Source organism: Emydura macquarii, unplaced genomic scaffold (assembly GCF_026122565.2).
Source record: "Emydura macquarii macquarii isolate MOO-44397 ecotype Brisbane River unplaced genomic scaffold, CSIRO-AGI_Emac_v2 contig_2207, whole genome shotgun sequence".
Taxonomy (NCBI): Eukaryota; Metazoa; Chordata; order Testudines; family Chelidae; genus Emydura; species Emydura macquarii.
In genome coordinates this window covers 58,553-78,929 of record NW_027132344.1, presented here as the reverse complement: position 1 = coordinate 78,929, position 20,377 = coordinate 58,553, and the positions used below count along the sequence as shown (strand labels likewise).

Below are 20,377 nucleotides of genomic sequence, written 5' to 3'. Positions count from 1 at the left end.
ATGATTTAAAGGCTTTGGGTTACAGAGAGTCCACTATTTACCATAGTTTAAAGCTGCAAGTGACCCCATGCTGCAGAGGAAGGCAAAAAACAACCCAGGGTCTCTGCCGGTCTGAGCCCAAATGAACAGTTAGACCCTGAGTATGTGGGCAAGACCCAGCAACTAGACACCTGGAAAAGAAGTTTCTAACAGACCTAACACTCTCTGGAATACTTTTGTTTCTGGTCCCCTCTAAGTAATCTTTCTTTTACATCAATAATCCTGACTTCTGATCCCGCAGTGAGTAGCGGATCTATATGTTTGTTTTTTCAGTTCTTTGGGCATCTTCTCGGCAAGTATTTCCAAGTACTCGAGATCTCTCTCTCTGTGTATATAGAAACTTTTTTCTTACACAGTCCTGGTTTGCCAGGTCTCCAAATTTATAAACTTTCTCTCCTTCTTCTCCTCCTCCTCCCTCCCCACCTTTAGAGTTTATAAATAAAAACTTTAGCTGCCTGTTTTCAAGGTATTCAAGTAATACAGTAGTCATTGGGCAAAGACATTCTACTCACCAGTTAGCTTTGAATAACTTAGTGTTTAAGGTTGCAGTAGTATGAATGAATGCTACTTTTCTAAGGGGGAGACTTTCACAAGTGTCTATGGGATGTAGAAGCATGAGTTCTGTTGAGTCACTGGGACTTGTGCTCCTAAATTCCTTGAAAAATCTCCCCCTTGGAATTTTAAGAAATGCAGAGTTAAGGTTGCATTCTTCAAACAAGGCTCCCATACTACTATAACTCTCCCCACATAGAAATGCTGGCGTAATATCATCCCTGCTTTGCATATGTAACCCCCTTGAGTACTGGGTCTCGGCTACAAGGGCACTAAAGTTACACACACAGTATGGAAAATGTGCACAAAACCATACTAACTTTAATACTCACTTCATATATCCGTATCTGACACTGATACTTTGAGATGCTTTGTTGCCACATCAACCTTTGCTCTTTTTCTGTTGGTTGTTCAGTTTCATAAACTGGACATATGAAGCTCTTATGTAAAACAGAGGTCTTCAATCTGTGGGGCATGCCTCCCTAGCATGACTGGGCTTGGGCCTGCTCCTGTGTGGGGCAGGAAGGAAGCACCACCCAGCCATGCTCTGCTCTGGGCACAGCCTTGGAGCCTGGCTTCTGGCCACTGGGACCTACTGTGGTCCCTGACCCCAACCACAGGCCCCCAGCTGCGGCCTGGCCCCCAGCTGCAGCCTGGCTCTGGCCCCTCTCCCAGCCCTAGCTGGGGGGTGGGGGTAGGGGGGATGGTTGTGGACAGGTGTAAGGGGGGCATGGAGGTCAAAAGTTTGAGGACTGCTGATATAGTGTGATACTAGGAAAATTACCTGCCATGTGAAATCATAAGGCCTGATCTTGCAAGCTGCTGATCGCTGTCTGCAAGCTTTTGAGCACCTTGCAAGATCCTGCTCTGAATAGAGAGCTGGGCTGATTTCCTGGAGAATTTATAAACATCTTGTGTGTTCCATGTATGAATGGGCAGCATGATGGCAAATTAAATTAAATGTTGATTAAAGCAAAGTCATGCACACTGCAGGAAAAAACTTAAATTACTTGTACAGTTTACAGGGTTCCAGTTCAATTCAGGAAAGCACCTGGGCTTACATAGCTCAATGAAGACTTCTGGTCTGTGTGCAGTTGTGGTTAAAAATAACTGTGCTGGGGTACATAAGTAATGAGATGGTTAATAATACGGAGACTATTATAATTCCTTTTTGTGTAAATCAGGGTGACCAGTACTGCAGTTTTCCAAATGAAGCTGCACTACTATCTCCAATCTTTTTTTAAACTTTCCCTTTATTTTTTTAGTTCACATTTAACACTCCCAGGCCCATGTCCACTATATATCGTTTGTTAATGAAGAGGAATTTTGTTGGTCTGGAGTTTTGTGAAAGTGTGGGAAGGGGATTTATCAGTCCTTAAAAGAATTGCAGTGGCAAAGCATATTATGTAATGTTAAAAATGCTTCTGTATCTCAGGCTACGCTTGATACGATAAATGATTTTATTCACAATGTATTGGATGCCAAAGAGGTTGTGCACGATATAAGGCCTTATCCTCTTTGTTGGCACTGTAACAAAGAAAAAGGAACCTTTGATGCTATGGGACTGCCTGACAATCAGGCAGCTGTGGAAAGAGAGGGACATGAATTAAAATAGATCTTGGTTTCAGCAACCAAATCTTGGCTGAAAATGATATCCTAAGTTATGTACCTGCTCTGCTGAGTTTAACTCCACCACAAAGACTTTGGTACTTGGGTACTGCAATGATCACTAAGCACATGAGTTTACAGCAATGGAAGAGGGGGTTTATTCCCAGAATAGTGCAATGGCATTCGGACCTGTCTGAATTAATAGCCAAAGACAGAATAGCTTGTTGCCATAGAGAGCAATTTACATGAATTCCAACTACTCCCTCCTTTTTTCCCCTCCCCTTTGTCCCTTTTCTTCCCTCCTTCTCCCTATTCATGTAAATCTTCTTACTTTATTACTGTTACCCCACTCTAACATGTTATGTCTAAGTAGTTTTGTCTCGTTTTGCAACTTTGACAAGCTGTAATACTGCACGATTGCATAATTCCATTGGAGATCTCATGAAGTATGCAGCCATCAGTCATTTATCTTTTTGTACTTTTCATTGTCCGTTTCTTTATGCAAATAAATAGAAAATGAATCACAAAAATATAAACAATAGTTGCATTATATGAGCCTCCTCAAAACCTGTGGAAGGCTTTTTGGTCTTTTTTGCTTGAGCTATGTCAGAAATAAGTGTTCATGTTGACAGGTGACTTGATTTTTGGAGGCATAATCCATTTTGAAGGTCTCATTAGCCGGGGGGGGGGAGGAAAACCCCCTGAAAATTGAGTGACATGGAAAAAACACTTGTGTAACTTGTCCCAAAAATTTCCCTGCTCTTAATACTGAATTATTAATTTTCATATTGGTTTTTCTGTGGTACTTATCACTGTAGCATCTGAGTGCTTCACGAATATTAAAGAATGTCTTACCTCTGAGTAAGGCAACATTATGCTCATTGCTCGTTTTACAGATGGAAAACTGATATTAATATTAAGGATATGTACACACTAATGGTGGCAAATTTGCCGTAGTCAGATCAATTTATCCAGATCGATAGAGCAGAAGTGAAGACCTGCTCAGTCAATTCGGAAGTCGATTTAATAAAACCACCTCCTCAAAAAGCGTAGCACTGCGTCAATGGGTGCACATTTCCTGTCGGCGCAGCATAGTGGAGACGGCGCGCAGAAGAGGATTTGGGAAGTCGACGTAAGTTACGCTAGCAACGCTACGTAGGTTGTGTAACTCCCGTTGACTGCCACTGAATTTCCCCATAAGTATAGACCAGGCCTAAGAGTACGCTAATTTTGAGCGTCTGGAATGCTTGATTTTTTTTTTTTTTTTTTTCCCCATTAACTTAACATTTTGTAGCACTTCATTTGATCATAACACAGCACTCATTGACTTCAATTGTAACTGTGAACACTCAGCACTTCTGCGACTCAGACCCCACAAATCTCAAACTGGACACACAAAATGTGTAGGTAGTTACTAATCACCTGTGAACTGTGGGGTTAAGTGACTTGCCTAGTGTCACATAAGAACTCTGGCAGATACAGTGATAGAATCTAATACCCCAGAGCAGTATTTAGGTGGCTTAACTATGACACCATCTATTTTTCTTTCCTGAAACCTCCTGCCTCATTCATTATACAACATCCAACTTACTCAGCAAATGACTCAGGGATCCAGTAGACAAGTTTTTCATTTTACGACCCAGATACAGTCCTAGAGCATAGTCCATCCTGTACACGAATATGGCAGGGTCTTGTATGTGTGAGAGAGAGAGAGAGAATAGTATGTGATTAAAGACTTCGTAATACATCTGTACAAAGTGACTGAATTGAGGGTGCACAAGCAACCTTAATTCTGGCATTTAACTTTTGAGTGTTTGACTTTGCACCTTAATGTAGTTTTTGATATTTCCTAATTTAAAAAAACTCTGAAAAACAGATTCCATCATGTGGAACCTATTGACATGCAACTCCTGGGTTGTTCTCATGGTTTGGATCTTTAGATCCACAGCACAGACATCTACCCCTTGAACTAACGGAGTAACTGGCAACAGTAGCATGCTGCTGTCCTCTGTGTGGACCCATGACTAGAAGATGAGACCTGTACTTTGCCAATGGATTTCGTAGCCGTTTGGTGACAGCAGAGGAATACAGATGTCTGAGAACTCCTGGGTTCAATTCCAGGTTCTGTAAAGGAATGTGCTTTTAGTAGTTGGACTTCAGCCCCTCTTCCTCACCAGCCTTTTTTGTTCTTTTCCCCATTTCTTATCCTTCTGCATTCCAGCATGGCTGCTGTTTCCTCTTTCTCCTCAATGCCTAGGTCCAGTCTTTCTCAGCCTTTCAGGTGTGCTTAGTGCTTTTTCAGTCTTTCAGGTGTGTTGAGTAATCCTATCTTCTAAGCTTGCCCTCACAGTGAACTCCGAACTACTGGGAGGAGCAGGTGCAGAGAAAGTCTTATTTCTCCGGTAGCCCTAAGATTGAGCATACTCATTTGCTTTGTGGGTTGGTGCATGTGCAGTCCATTCATCGCATAGGTCCTGCGAGGAGATAGAGCATGTTTAGTACAGGTGAAATTTTTGGAAATGTAGCTAACAAGTCTCTACTGAGCATGTGCAAACTGATTTTCAGAGTTTTATAACTTGGCCAAATATGGGCAAATTTTCATTGGGATGGTAAAAGGCACATCCCTGATACCAGAGCAGTTCCCTCTTGCTGAATTTCAAGTCCCTATTCCAAAATATGGACGTGCTAAGAGCTTCAGATAGTTGTACTAAATTTTTTACACAAGCAAATGTATTTTCCCTAGTCCCGTTCTGAGAAACCACTGAAACTTAAATTAGTCTCAGGCACATGGCATGGAAATCTTCAGTCCCAATTTTTTTTTATAAGTGACTGAGAACCAAGTCTTATAATGAAACGTGTCCAGCAACCATAACTATGGGTGTCATTACCAGCTCTACCTATAATGTTTTGGAGGCATTGGCTAAAGTTTCATAGAAGTTTGCATGTTAAGCAGGACTAAAATCCCCCTCCTCTATGCTTTGAATCCCTACACACTTCAGTTCTTTTTACTAATTTCACTTCTGTCACACACTACTCTGGCTATGAACATGGATGTTTTGTCCAGTAACACACTGATCTGCTTCAAATTTTAAACTTGCGTGGTGCAGGAGCAAATTACAGGCATGCTTGTTATAAATATAAATTAAAATCCTCTCTGCTTTCAGGGGACTTGTAAGAGGAAGACAATTGTGTTTATTACCTTAAGTAGTTTTGGCAAGATAAGCACTTGTCTGTTTAAGAATAAGAGGCATAGATTTGCCTTTGGCATTAAGCAACCTTTCAGGATGTGATGCAATACTGTAATCTTTGTTTCATGCAGAGAATATCAAATGAATGACTGAACTGGTGGCTGTGGAAGCACTTGCATAGCTGCTTTGTGGCTCTGCTGTACAGTGAATGAGATTATCATTTCAGAGAACTTGTTCCTATAAAGCCACTGAGGCTGACTGGCAAAATACTACTTCTACAAGGACCACAGAAAGTGGTCGTGGAGCAGTTTTGCAGAATGGACAGACTAATGGAAAGGCAAGGTTAGCAGAAAGGATGGAAGGAATTCTATAATTATCTATATGGAGAACAGAAAACAATATGGGTACAGGAATTTGAGCATGTAAAGTGTTATGAAAGAGCTTGTTGGTGGAGCATAACCTCAGCCTTGTTTTCCCTACTCTGACACTTTCTAACGTGGTTTTTTGTTTTTGTTTTTTTATTTATTTGCCTAGTAAAATGACTCCTTGAAACAAGCATATCCGTATAGCAACTGCTTCTGTTTCCAGTTGACTGTTGTGTGTGTCTGGTTACAATAGGCTATATATTTTGCTTGCTAAAATAAATAAAAACACTACTTGATTTTGAGCTTGCACTTTGAGTGAGGGACATGCTTTACAAAAGATGAGACATTATCACAGGAAGCTCTTTATTGTTACTGTTAAATTATTTTTCTTGGTGGGAAGGTAGTTCTCTGTTTACCAAGTAAAACAGCATTCTGGGTTAATTTGTCTTAGTTTCTTGCTTAATAAATGCAGGATCCAGTTTTTACAGAGAGCACATTCTAGAAGTTGTTCTGAAATGTTTTCTTCCTCTTCTCACCTGTGTCTTAACCTCTTCTGCTTAGGAAAGGTTAGGTCCAAGAGACATTTAATTGCTTCAAAAGATTTTTATTTTAAAACATTTTCCCTCTCTTTCCTTCCCACTCTCATCCCCCTTTCACCTCAGGTTTTTTTTCGATGTTAAGTTATTTAAAAGGAGAATGGGAGTGTGGTGAGGTACTGGACTCATCTCATTTCCCATTTGTGAGATAAATGGGTGAGGAGGGGACTATATACCAAGGGCTTGTCTGCATCATGTGATAATGTGCACTATGGGGATGTGACTTCTAAAGTACACTAACATCTGTTGCACATTAACTGATCTGTGTATGCTGGTATGCACTAAAAGTTCAGTAGCATGTTTTAACCTAGTTCTGTTTCAAACTGCTAACAGTACTACATTAAAAGTGCACTGGGGAACTTTAGTGCATGCCAGCAGGGTCTACAAAGACCAGTTAGTGCATGATGCACGTTAGTGCTTTTTAGAAATCACCAACTAGTGCCATTGCAGCTTTGTAGAGACAAGCTCTGACAGCTGTTTGTAGGCATATGGATATTGAGTTCTGAAAGCAATAGCCAACTAGAATTCAGTGTGTTCTTAACCTAAGAAATAAGGTGACCTATAGAATCATAGAATTGTAGGACTGGAAGGCACCTTGAGAGGTCATTTAGTCTAGTCTCCTGCACTTATGGCAGGACTAAGTATTATCTAGACATCCCTGACAGGTGTTTGTCTAACCTACTCTTAAATCTCCAGTGATGGAGATTCCACAATCTCCCTAGGTGATTTATTCCAATGCTTAACTACCGTGACAGGAAATTTTTCCTGATGTCCAACATAAACTGCCCTTGCTGCAGTTTAAGACCATTGCTTCTTGCCCTGTTTTCAGAGGTTAAAGAGAACAATTTTTTCCCTCCTTATAACAATCTTTTCTATACTTGAAAACTGTTACAATGGTCTTCTGAGTCTTCTCTTCTTTAGACTAAAGAAACCCAGGTTTTTTCAATCTTCCCTCAGGAGTCATGTTTTTCTAGATATTTTAAACATTTTTGTTGCTCTTTGGATTTTCTCCAATTTGTCCACCTCTTTCCTGAAATGTGGTGCCCAGAACTTGGCACAGTACTCCAGTTGAGACTTAATCAACGCAGAGTAGAGCACACTGCTGTAAAATAGGCACAAAAATCCAGCACAAAAATCATGACAGACAGTGAGGCCTGCATATATTCCATAAACCATCAGGGAGGCGCCAGATCACACTCGCTGTGCACGGAAGCACTAAAGCTATGGAACTGGTGCATTTTCCACAATGTCATAATATCAGTGGCATACCTGTTGGGAGTACACAACATGACTGAGGACAACCTCAGCTGCAAATTCCCACTTGACCATGAATGGGAAATAAATTTGGTGGTCCTTCACGATACATTCAGACAATGGGGGACACCGACGATAGACCTGTTCATTATGTACCAGAACAGGAAAGGTCCTCAGTACTCCTCTAGATCAGGGATCAGATGACACTCCATGCAGGATGTTCTTCTCCTACCATGGGGCAAAGGCCTTCTTTATGCCTTTCCCCCATTCCCTCTAATTCTGAAAGTCATGTTGAAAGTGAAAAAAGAGAGAGCAAACATCATACTGATTGCTCCCACCTGGCCCAGGCAGATGTAGTACCCTTATGTCACAACTGACACACTCCATCATCGACACTTCCAATCACGCCATATCTGCTATTGCAGAACAGGGTAGGCACTCTTCATCCCATCTGTGGATTCTGAGACTCAAAGCTTCTTTGAGGGTCCAGCACATAGACATTATGCTCTGAGGTGGTACAGGCAGTGTTCTTACACAGTAGGAAAGGAGCTACTTATTGTACCTACCTACAAAAATGGAAAAGATTTCAAATCTGGTGTCAGCCCAGGGGCATCTCCCCTATTTACAGCCACCCTCCTGGTAGTCCTGGACTACCTATTGACTCTCAAGAAATCAGGTTGCTAAAGGTTCACCTAGCAGCAATTGCAACCTTCCACCAGGTAAGGTAGGAAGATGTTTAATCATCTCCCATCCGACCATGAAGAGATTTCTCAAAGGCATAGCAAACCTCCTTTTCCCAACCCAGACTTCTTGCTCCTCAATGAGATCTCAAACTAGTGTTAAAAGGACTGACTAGATCAGTGGTTCTTGCAACAGATTTTTTGGTGGCCTCAGGGTGCGGCCACCAACTCTTGCTGGTGGCTGCATTGACAATTTTTCCTAATATACTCAATTAACGTTAGAAAAATCAAATAAACATGCACATATACATGTCCAAATAATAAGTTCTGAGTTTGATGCATCAATTGTGTGGATCAGACTATTAGGAAAAATTAAGGAGCTCTTTGAATGGAAAGGCTTCCTCACTTGCCCCACTCACCTTTCAGGTAAGTCTCTTTGGCACTGCAGTGCAGTCTGGTGGTGGAAGGTGCTTCTGGTGTTACCCAAATAACAAATATTACAGGATCTTATTAGGGGATAAGGCAACAAGCCACATTTATTGTGAACACAGAAACTTCTGTAGATAGTATCCAAGAAAAGAAAAGTATCAACACTGTAATAACATTAATATTGTGCTCTACTTAGTGAAATAGCATTAATAATAATGTAAACACTAGGAAAACAGTATTAACATTATATCAATACTACAAATTAGAGAGACATGTTTCAATTGATGCTTTCATTCACATTCACACACACTGACAGGCACACACAGATAGAGACAGACAAACATACATAGGGATCTTCCAGATGTCATAGTTACCAGCTTCTTGGTGCTCATGATAGTCATTGGCCAGGTGACTAGAGCATGAGGAGCAAGGTTCTGCCGATGCGCATCGGTACTCCTGGCTGATGTGATGTTGTAGACCTGAACCTCCAGCTTTCATCTTTCTGTCCCATTTTATAGGGAAAGGACCCCATGTAACTCTATGGGTTTTGCTCTGTCATGCTGCAACTGCCCTTGATGTGATCCTTAATCACCCACATTGTTGCAAGCCTGATCAGATTTTGTCCTTTGAAATGTGCTGGCTCCAAAGTTATCAGGGGGGGTTCCTCTTCGGCCATTTGATCATCTTTGCTTCTTTCTTCTTCCCTCAAGCGTTTTAGGTGAGGCTGGTGTTTTCTTCATGTGTGTTTCGATGTCCCTTACTCAGACCAATTGTTCAATCACTCTTTTTGTCTACACCCAACTCAATTGCTCAGCCATTCACACTTCAATCACTCAGGGCCAACTCCTAGCTGAAGAACTTGTATATTATTTTTAGAGCAAACCTTATTTCATTTTTGACAGTGTCTTTCACAATTAGATAGATACATTACATTGCACAGTGTGGCTTTTGTACTTAGAATAGGATTTTTACAAATATATTGGAAGCAGGTAAAATTAACAGATAAACTGGCCAGTGGACATAGTACAGACATTTACAAACCATCTTAAAATTATACAAAGTGCAGACAGACTTGAATTAACATTTAAAAGGGTAGAACAGTAAGAGTCAGTTTGAGGTTTTAGCTTTTGATTCAGACTGATGTGCCTTTTGGTAGGAAGTGGGGGGGCAGTGTTTGTGGCTCTGTTCTTACATATATTTCAAAAACAAGATTTTGGCCAACACTGGGAGCCAAGGGCCGAGAGTTATTCACCCTGCAGAGGCTGCTCCCAACAAGTCCCGGCTTGTGGTCAGGTGAAACCTGGCTGGACCGGGTGGATCCTTCCTTGCTCCTCCCTCCTCAGCTGCTCATGGCCACACAGAAACCCCCTGGTGGCCGCATGCAGCCACGGTGGCTGCTTTTGAGAACCATTGGACTAGATTGCCATTTGAACCCATGGCCACTTTTTCCACTAATTCACCTTTCAGTGAAGACCGCATTCCTGATCGCCATTACCTCTGCAAGAAGGGTAGGGGAGATAACGGCTCTTGTGCTGCATCCCCCCCCTTCACTGTGTTCTTCCCCATCAAGGTCAGTCCCAGACCCACATCCAAAGTTCACTTCCAAGGTAACTTCTGCTTTTCATATAAATCAGCTTATTCAGCTTCCAACTTTTTATCCTAAACCTCATCAGGATAATAGGGAAGCCACCCTCCATACACTTGCCATGAGGAGAGCCTTGGCCTTCTATTTGGACACAACAGGAGCTTTCAGAAAATCCCTGAGACTCTTCCTCTCCATTGCAGATAGGTCAAAAGGTACAGTGATATTTCAGCTCAAAGACTCTCCAAATGGATCTTGAACTGTATCAAGCTCTGTTACCAGATGCATAATGTATGACCACCATCTTCAATACACATGTGCTCTATGAGATCAGTCTCCTCTTCTGTCGCCTTCTCCAAGAGCATCTCTACATCAGAAATCTGCATAACAGCTACCTGGGTATCTTTGCGGAACATTATGCCATCCTCTGGGATGTGGCTGCAGATGCCATTTTTGGTACCTCGGTGCTATCCTCTATAACAGACCTGACTCTGAAGCCCCAGTCTCCAGTGGTGGGCCCTGTTCGGGAGTCACCTACAGTGGAGCACCCAAAGGGATACTATTTGAAGAAGACGAAGTTACTCCCCATTGTGCAGTAACAATGGTTCTTTGAGATGTGTCCTCCTGTGGGTGCTCCAGGGCCCACTCTCCTCCCCTCTACTTCTGAGTTCTTGTCAATGACTCTGCAGTGGAGAAGAAACTGAGGGTTCACCTGCGCATGCTGGCAAGCCTGGCTGGTGAGGAGCAGGGCATGTGTGAGCTGAACCAACACTGCTACCAAAGTTCTCCCATCAGCAGTGCAGGGATGCAGAAACTCCTACAGTGCAGCACCTATAAGGACACACCTCTTGATGAACTATCGTTACTGCACAAGCTGAGTAATTTTGTCTTTTCATGCACTGTCCCTTTTCAAAGAGATCCGTTCTTTGCCAGATTGGTTTGGTTTAGTGACAGCATTGAAGACAAATGCTGAAAATTAATTTAACTAAAATAATAAGTAAGTTCTACTTGCACCAGTCTTGTGTAGTGGCTAAGAAATATATGGTGACTAATATTTAATACATGTTTGTGTTCTTTGAATAGGAGTTTTTAACTTTTGGAAGAAGCTACTAGGTCAAAGGTGAAAAAGTAGGTTTGTGGCTGATAGAGAGAACTATAGATGGCTTTGTAACAATGGCAAGACTTCTGAAAGAAAAGCTAGGCCATTGCATTTCTGTAACTATGAAAAAGAAAATAAGTGTGTTCCAAGGAAACTTTGGTCAGGTATTGGGTTCCTTATGGTTTAGAGCATCTACGTGCCTAACAATTACATCTGATTGGACACTAGAGATATCTCTACTGTAAATCTATTTTAGTATCTAAAGCAGAGTACTTAATATTGCTGAGCAGACTGTGTAGTTGGTACTGTTCAACAAAGAAAGAAAAAATAGTCCATGCTCCAAGGGACTTGCGTTCTAAAAATGCAGATGACAAACTCTAATATATATATAGGATAAGATGAACTCACCTTAAAGCAGTGCTGTGAGAATACTGACTTCACTAATAGCGCTTTCCCTTCTAGTACTAGTAACCACTCTGTTTGATATGAAGTCCTCTGTATTTTTAATTTCAGCCAGTACAAGGTGGCAGTGAGTAAAGCATTGCCTCAGATAACACTAAATAGTGTCTTCTCAAATAATTAAGCCAGTAACTGCTATTGTTGGGTTTTTCCCCGTGGCTCTTCAGAAGCGTCATGTTAGTGTTTCTTACAAATTCTCTCTTCCCAGGCCTGTTCCTCAGTAAAGATGGAAAGCACATAGGTTTGAATTGGTATAAAACATTATTAATTTATTGCATGGCTTGGAAAAATTGGGTGTCAACAGATTTCAGCTTCCTTGCAGTCTTTTCGCTCCAGTATAGGCAAGCTTCAGTGCTAGTTACACTTAATGCTAGTTATAGTTAATATGCTTCTAATCAACATTGATATATCTAGGGCAAGTGATTTTAATTGACCGTAAATTACTTCTCTAAAGTTCGATTTTAAAGTTCTTAATTCTCTATTAAGAGGTTTGGTTACTTGTGGAATCTTGCAACAAAAGATTTCTGTAAACTGAGTGCTCTAATAGAAGGACATTAGGTGGTGGAGCCTCGGGGGCCTATCATAGGTTATCCGTTTTTGTTAAGCTTCTGCTTAGTGTGCTCTCCTTTATATATAAAATATGTTGATAGGATACTATGAGGTGCCATCTCTGTATCAGATTACCAGCAGCCTCTCTTAATCAGACCAACATGATTGTGTTCATTTTAAAATAATTAACAAACACATACTTGTATAATAATGACACTGGCTGCCGGACTGATTAAAATGGAGTTTTAATAGATAGACCCAATTTAAGCATATTTAAAGATTTTTGCTAGATCACTCGCTTTAGAAAAAAATTGGTTGTAACCAGAGTGGATTGATTTAAATCAAGGCAATTTAAATAATTGATTTTTAAATCATGATTTAAATCACCAAGAAAATCATTTATTTAAATCAGGTTCCCCACTGATACTTCTTCACATATTTCTTAAACAATGGTGCAAATCTGATCACTAAAACATGTTAATTTACCACTCAATACAGCATTTTACATCATCTAGGAGGTTATATTTTGTGTAATTTTTTAGTTAACTTGATTTTTATTAATTTAGGAAATAGTCATAACACTCATGACCTGTGTCAAGCTGCAGCTGCAGCAGCAGGTACATTAGGAATGGTCAGAACTAAATCTCTCTCGCACACACAATAGCACTTATATTTTATTAAATTAAATCTTAAATGTTACATAAATGTTTCACATTTACAATTGCAGCAGTCTCCTGAGTTTCCAGCTGACAGCTGTCCTTAAACTCTTTTTAAATGTTCCCATTTTATTAACTCTAACAGATAAGTCATCACAACACTACATGTATGCTGTTCTTAAAACTTCTACAACTAGCTCTCATCTTCCCCACTCCCACTGTCATTTTTATTCATAAACTGAAACAGAAATATGAGTTTTCCTGCTTTTTCAACTCCCAGTCGATTTCTTAGCTTTGAGTGAATAATACCAAATGATGAAAATATTCTCTGTGCTTGCAGAGGAAGCTACTACTGTGAAAAAGTTGGCTTAGCAACTGAAGGAACTCTGTTTCAAGGTGCCTGGCTAATGATTTCCACCAATTCAGGGGAATGTCTTTGTTCAAAACATCATCAGTAAACAGGTACTCTTTAAATGGTTCTACTCCAGCCCTGAAATTTATTATCACTGGCATAACTGAGGACTGATTTTGAGATGCCCATGCCATGGCAGCAGCATCTTCAGAAGTTAGGCATCTACCTTTATATCTGAGGTTGAGAATGTTCGCAAGAAAATGAGATGGAATTAGTGCTTGATCCATTTGCTTCTTTATTGCCTGCAGTTGAACTTTCTGGTGAGGTATTTTTCTTCAATGTCTCTTGAAGTGCCTTCCAAATTTCGATAGCATTAGCAATGCAGCAACAATTTCTGAGGTTTCGTTTAAGGCTGTGGATATAGACTTCAGTGTACTGAGCAGATCTTCTATATTCCTCTTTAATCCAATGTTAGATACTTTGGATGAGACACTTCCATCTATTTTATCACAGTTTTCTTCACAAAGTTTTATGAGAATAGGTCAGTTCTTAATAAATTGTTCAAAACAATCAACCACCGAATTCCATCAAATATCTTGAGGGAGAATTAGTTTGGATCCTCCTGCTCTCTTCTGTGAAGCTGAAGCAAAATGGTTGTTACGGAAGTATTTTGCGACTTCAACGACATTTTCTTTTATTCCTGGAGAAGATGTACTTAATAAGTCTTTGGCTAAAAGATGCATTAAATGGACACTGCAGCTATATGTTAAGGAGCATCCTTCCATTTCTTCTAAGTATCTTCTCATCTTTGCTGCATTTGCAGCGTTGAGTGAATAATACCAAACATGAAAATATTCTCTCTGCCTTTGACAGTGTCTTAACTAACTCCTCTGCCTTGCTTGGCCCAGCTCCACCACCACATAAGCACAGAACAACAACAATCCTGTCCAGCCTGTCTTTTTTTGCACGTGACTTTAGTCTGCTGAGAAACAAACTGAAAGCCCAGAACTTTTAAGAAGCAGGAGCTGGTAGTTAGGGTGGACAGATTAAAGCCATTAATGCATTTTTATGAGACTGTAAGTGTAGGTTTAGCATGTTTGTGATGAGATTTAATTGTAACTTATTTTTTTAAACTTAGAGAAATCCAAAAAATCCGATTTAAAAAAAAAAAAAAAAAAAGTTTTTATCATTGATTTTTATCCACTGTGGTTATAACTCTCTTTTCCTGTTGGGCCCATAGTTGGAAATGTTCAGATTCTTTTTACGAGTTTGCAAAAAAAGCACATTTAGCTGAATCTTCATGCATAGCTTTGAAAATCTGTTTCATGCTGAGGGTGGAGGCCAATAAAATTCTGAAGACGTTTCTAAGACTGTTGTCTTGACTGAGATGGCTAATACCACCAGATTGAAGAGCGTGTAGGAGCTGTGAATCTGAAACCTCTAATTATTGTTTTTATATGACATTATTTCAGTGGTACCAAGAGTTCCACTGATCCTATCAGAGGGATATTTTTCCCTTCTGTTGAGTTTTGCCCATTAGATCACTTTTGGTTTACAGGGTTTTTTCTTTTTGTTTAAACATCATTAGCCATGACATTCACCTCAGGCCAGTTTCTTTGAAACAGTCCATGGTAAGTGCTTTTGCTCATTGTATAAATATGTTCATAGTTTGTTACCGGTGCATTTGTTAACTTCTATCTAATGCAAACTGTAAATGTGCCCTTCACTTAAATCAGTTTATTAAATTGTAAGTACCTATGTGTTTTGAAGAGACAAACTATAGGAGGCAGTCTCTGCAGGTTATTCCACTGAAACAGCTTTGTGTTTGGGTTTAAGAAACTAAATTCCTTCTTTAAAATCATCTTAGTGCAAAAAGAACTTAGTGTGATTGCTCAGTGTTTGTGATTTTTAGCGAGCATGTATTGCATTATACGGCTTATAATGAATTATGCTGAAACAAGATTGTATGGTTGCTGTCATCTTGGGACTCTTCTATAAGAAACATAGAATCCTGAATGTAGTGTTGGGAGTTGTTAAGTCTTATCTTTAATCCTTAAGATACTGGCCAGTGTTTAAATGTCTTATACATTAAAGACAGGCCAGTGTCGGAAGGGATTGGGCAGGTCAAAGTAGGAGAAGAGTGTCTGTGGCCATTGTGAGGCAAACTCTTGTGAGTCTGTGAGTAGGGACTCTTGCCTTGGAGGGTGGAATCTCCTGGTGCTCAGTGCTGTTGGGGAGGTCTCAGGGCTCTTATGTGAGGGGGAAGAAGGGAACAGGAGTAGCTTCTGCTGGAAGACCGTGAACAACGGGGATGTAATTTTTCAAGCCATTTCATCAATTTGGAAAACCTGGTTAAGAATATTTGACTAATGCTTGACCACATTAAACGTATTAACAGATTGGGTATTGTGTTAGGGGAAGGGAGAATGATTAAGACTCCATTTCATACATCTGCCTTCTCTCAAATAGGCTATCTGGATTTTCTTTGCAGGTGTTCCGGAAAGACCTCATTAGTGCCATGAAACTCCCAGACTCTCACCATGTTAACTCTGATGAATATTACCTCTTTGCGGACACATGGAAACAAGAATGGGAAAAGGGTGTTCAGGTCCCAGCCTGTCCAGACACTATTCCACAGCCTTCTCTCAGGTAATTAGTATTAAACATTTAATGTGCTTGGTACTGGACAAAACATAAAATGAGTCCCTGTCTCAAAGGATTTACAATCTAATTGCAGCTAACACTTGCTTACTTAAACCTGTGGTACACCTGCTTCTCCAGTCCAAAAAAACGTTTAAAATTAAAATATTACCAATTTGGAGATAATGTCAATGGTAGTTGGGGCTGTGTGAGACTAGGCAGGTCTAGACTGAAGGCAGAAAGCAACACGCACTACTCAGAAGAAGGATAAAACTAAAACCCAAATGAAGAAAAATGCTTTCTCTGAGCAGTTGGAACACTGCATAAAACTGTCATCTAACTTAATTGTGACCAATCAAACTCCAAGTAGAAAACAGGATTCTGTAGTATGGGTTAAACTATGTAAATCTACCCATAAAAATAGGACAACATAAATAGTAATAATGCAGCAGATACTTAATCCACCTTATTCAGGATTTAGTCTCCAGCAATGACTGATACCTATCAAAGCTTCAGAGGAAAGTAAAAATGTCCCAGAATCGTAAGCGGTACTGTGGGGGCATGAGCATCCTTTCTGGCCACCTCCAGTAACTTGTTTCTGCCCTGACATAGGACGCTGGGAACTTTCACTTGAATAATTATATTGATGGAAATGCTATTCATGCTCCTAAAACTGTCTCTGCTATGTCAGTTTACATTTTCCTTCTATGTTCCAGTTGAAGGCCCTTGCTCCTGCAATTTATAGAGCCTCTTTGACTTTTGGGGCTTAAATAATTCCAAACTTCATAGTTGTTAATCATTTGTGAGCCCCTCACAGAAATCCTCTAGCCACTTTTGCTTTTTGAGATGTGGTGACTGACATTTTGGGGATCACCCAGACCAGTAAGGGGTTCTGTCACTATCCACCCTATAATTTGGGGGCCTTGTATGTTGTATCTCTATGGTTCAGATACTTCACACCAGTCCCCATAAGCATAAAGTCTCACCCTGGCACTCTCAGCAAGTTATCCTTGCAAAGTGACACCAACAGCCCTTGCAGTCTCAAGTCTTCTCAGATTCATCCTCTAAGTTCTTAAGTACCAGGCAATTGGATTGGTCCCCTCTGGTTTGTTACCCCTGAAGGCAAGAAACTAGACCCCCTAGATAGCAGCTTACTTTGGCATACACATACACTTTGGCATGCACATTTTGCACACCAGAGACCTTCTTGGAGTATAAATAAACCAACAGTTTATTTAATAGAAAAAAATACCAGTTAAAAGATAAAATTAGTAAGGGAAAATGAACATCTAGAAGATAGACAGAAAATAAACATAAAGATGCAACCTCAGACTTTACTCTTCCCTTTTAGATAAAAACCCCTTTTCTAATATGTTGCCTGTTGCCTTTTAACAGCTTCCCAGTGTATCCCACAACTATAGGGGAGATCCAGCGTTCACAGGCAGCCTCCTGTTTAGAGACCGTCTCTCAGTTTCAAGATAAAAACCCTCAGTCCAAAGCCTGCTTTTAAAAGGCATTTTCTTTTTTCTCTGACTATGGTGACTCATGATTAAGGTTAAGATTTTGTCACGGTTATTTTTAAGAAAAGTCACCGACAGGTCGCAGACAAAATAAATAAGAATCCATGGAAGCCCGAGCCCCCTGGTGTGCGGGTGGAGCCGCAGGGGCTGAAGCTCAATACCCACTGACAGTGGGGCGGACAGGCGAAGCCCTGCCTCCTGCACAGGGAGTGAGTAGTGAGAGGGATCGACAGCCAGAGACCTGAAGTCACAAAAATCATGGAATCTGTGACCTCTGTGACAGACTCATAACCTTACTCATGGTTGTTTGGGGGTGGGGAAATCCCCTCTTGATTTGGTATCCTGGGGGTGGGATGTTTGTGTCTTTCTATGAAGTCTAATGATCCATCATTTTGTCTTTTCCTGGGCTGGACAGTGGATAGTTACTTGAAACCTGTTTCATGTGAACACATGACTTGGGAGGGGCTCCTACCCGCTTGACTGCTCACTGCCCTGCTGTGTAGTGTAGTTGAAGTTGCAGTACAGATTGAATGGTTTACTGTATACATACATAGATTCATAACCGTAATTTGTATGCACATCTCATAATGACCATCACGTTGAGAACATTATAAGCTTTGATAAGACCTCACTCAGTATACTTCTTCGAGTGCTTGCTCATGTCCAGTCCAATATAGGTGTATGCTCACCCTGAGCATCACAGCAGGAAAGTTTTTTTTCCTTCCATGGTATATGTTGGGTCAGCTTTGGTGTCCCCTGGAGTCATGTACTCAATGTCGATATAAAAGGCCCCGCCACTGACTCAGTTTCTTCTTACTGCCCGTGACAGTCACTGGAACTACTTTGTCCTTGCTTTTGCCAATACTCCTCAGTGGCCTTTACAAATCTATTATATGTAGTTATCTCATTTTTAGTAACTAAGTTTCAGTTGTTAGATAAATAGTAATGGTGAACCTCGCTAAGCGGCGTTAACTCTGGCCTGACACCAGGGCATGACTCAGTTTCCGTGTAAGCCTTGTGCTTCTTGTCACAAGCCTATGCCTGCGAATGACCCCCATTCCAGCTGCCTTGTGTGTCTGGGGAAAGCTCACATGTGGGAGATCTGCAGGGACATCAGGCCCCACACTAAAAGGATAGAGACGCTAGCTCAGATTTACCTCATGGAGGCAGCACTCGGGCCTCCCTTGGAGTCAGGTCACCCTGACTCAGCACCGAGTACTTTGGCCTCAGTAAGAAGCACTCCAGCTGCTTTGCATCATTCACCATCTCCAGCACTGAGAAAAGACGCTCCGTCCATGTGTAGAGAGCCTCGGCACCGTCCACCACTGTAAGGTGCTCGTAAGTGATTTCCGAGCACAAATTCCACTGAAGTCAATTTGTTCTCAAGTCAGTTGAGCACTTTCAAAAACCCTACTTTTACATACTAAATGTGGGCCTAGGGGCCTAAATTGAGGTTTATATTTTTTACCATAATTTCATTTTAATGCAGCATGGTTGAGCATCCTAGTTCTGTTTTTAATACCTGTAACATGCTGAATATAGATATTTACTAAAGTACTGTAAAAATCAATTTAATTCAGAATCCATCACTAAGAAACCATTTCTTGTTCTGTATTGTGTGTGGTCTTACTACTGAGTTAGATTTCATCCATCTTTCCGCTCAGTTGCTCAGGCTAAGTGGAGTTGTCACACTTCTATGAAGTTTAGTTTCTTGTTGCCAGACCTCTTGCCATTACCACCTACCCTCTTCTCAGAGAGCTGCTTATTATACAGAAGTGCAATGGTTTCAGAGCTGAAACCCCAGAAGATTAGGAAAGGATAAACTGTGTGTTTAGTGGGGATGGATGAAAAATCCATGTCAGGTCTACACTAGTAAATATTTGCCGGTATAGTTGTGCTAGCAAACACCTACACTAGGAGGATGGTTATACCAGTGGTTCTCAGCCAGGGTGTGCATACCCCTGGGAGTACACAGAGGTCTTCCGGGGGTACATCAGTTCACCTAGATATTTGCCTAGTTTTATAACCAGCTACATAAAAAGCACTAGCAAAGCCATGTACAAACTAAAATTTCATACAGAAAATTACTTGTACTTACATTTCAGTGTATACCTAGAGCAGTATAAACAATATTTATATTCCAATTGATTTATTTTATAAGCAATTTTTCAGTAATAGTGTGCTGTGACACTACTGTATTTTTGTCTGATTTTGTAAGCAAGTAGTTTTTAAGTGAGGTGAAACTTGGAGGTACACAAGACAAATCAGACTCCTGAAAGGGGTACAGTGACTGGAAGGGCTGAGAACCACTGATTTATACTACCAGAAAAATGCTTTTGCTGGTATAGTTTATACTAGTTCCTGAGCTAAGCAGTTAATCGCATAGTTTATCTAAGTATAACTGTAGCTAACTAGGGCTTTTGCCAGTACATAAATGTAAAAAAAACAACAAACCCAAAGCCAACAACAGCAAAAAACCACTCCTAAGTGGCACTACTACACCAATAGAAGTTTGTTTTCTTCCTTCTCTTTTTCTACAAACAGTGAAGGGAGTAGACGAGGAAATAAAAAGGGGGAGGAAGACGGCAGAAAAATGTACTTGTGCGAACATTGGTAATTCACATTGCCCAATAAGAATTCTGGGACATCAAAGTTCAGAGAAATAACCAAGATATTTTGGTGGCTTGCTAGACTACCCCATAAGTGTTCTCTCCTCTTCACACACAATTTTTCTTCTCTTTTGCTTGCTTAATTCTACGAAGCACATGCATTTCACATATGGAATTATCCTGTTCAGTTTCCCTCTGCA

At 40.6% G+C, this 20,377-nt stretch overlaps 1 protein-coding gene across 6 annotated transcripts in view; it reads left to right on the top strand.

Moving 5' to 3' along the window:
* JADE3 (jade family PHD finger 3) overlaps nt 1–20,377 on the top strand; it is an 81,285-nt gene that overhangs the window by 46,445 nt on the left and 14,463 nt on the right. For 5 of the 6 annotated variants that reach the window (XR_010922016.1, XM_067559953.1, XM_067559956.1 and 2 more), the window contains one exon: nt 15,900–16,057. Coding sequence is in view for 5 of the 6 variants with exons in the window: in XM_067559953.1 (XP_067416054.1) it covers nt 15,900–16,057 (158 nt within the window). In the remaining variant the exon portion in view is untranslated. Of the gene's footprint in view, nt 1–15,877; nt 16,058–20,377 lie in introns of all 6 variants that reach the window. The other variant, XM_067559955.1, reaches the window with a different exon arrangement.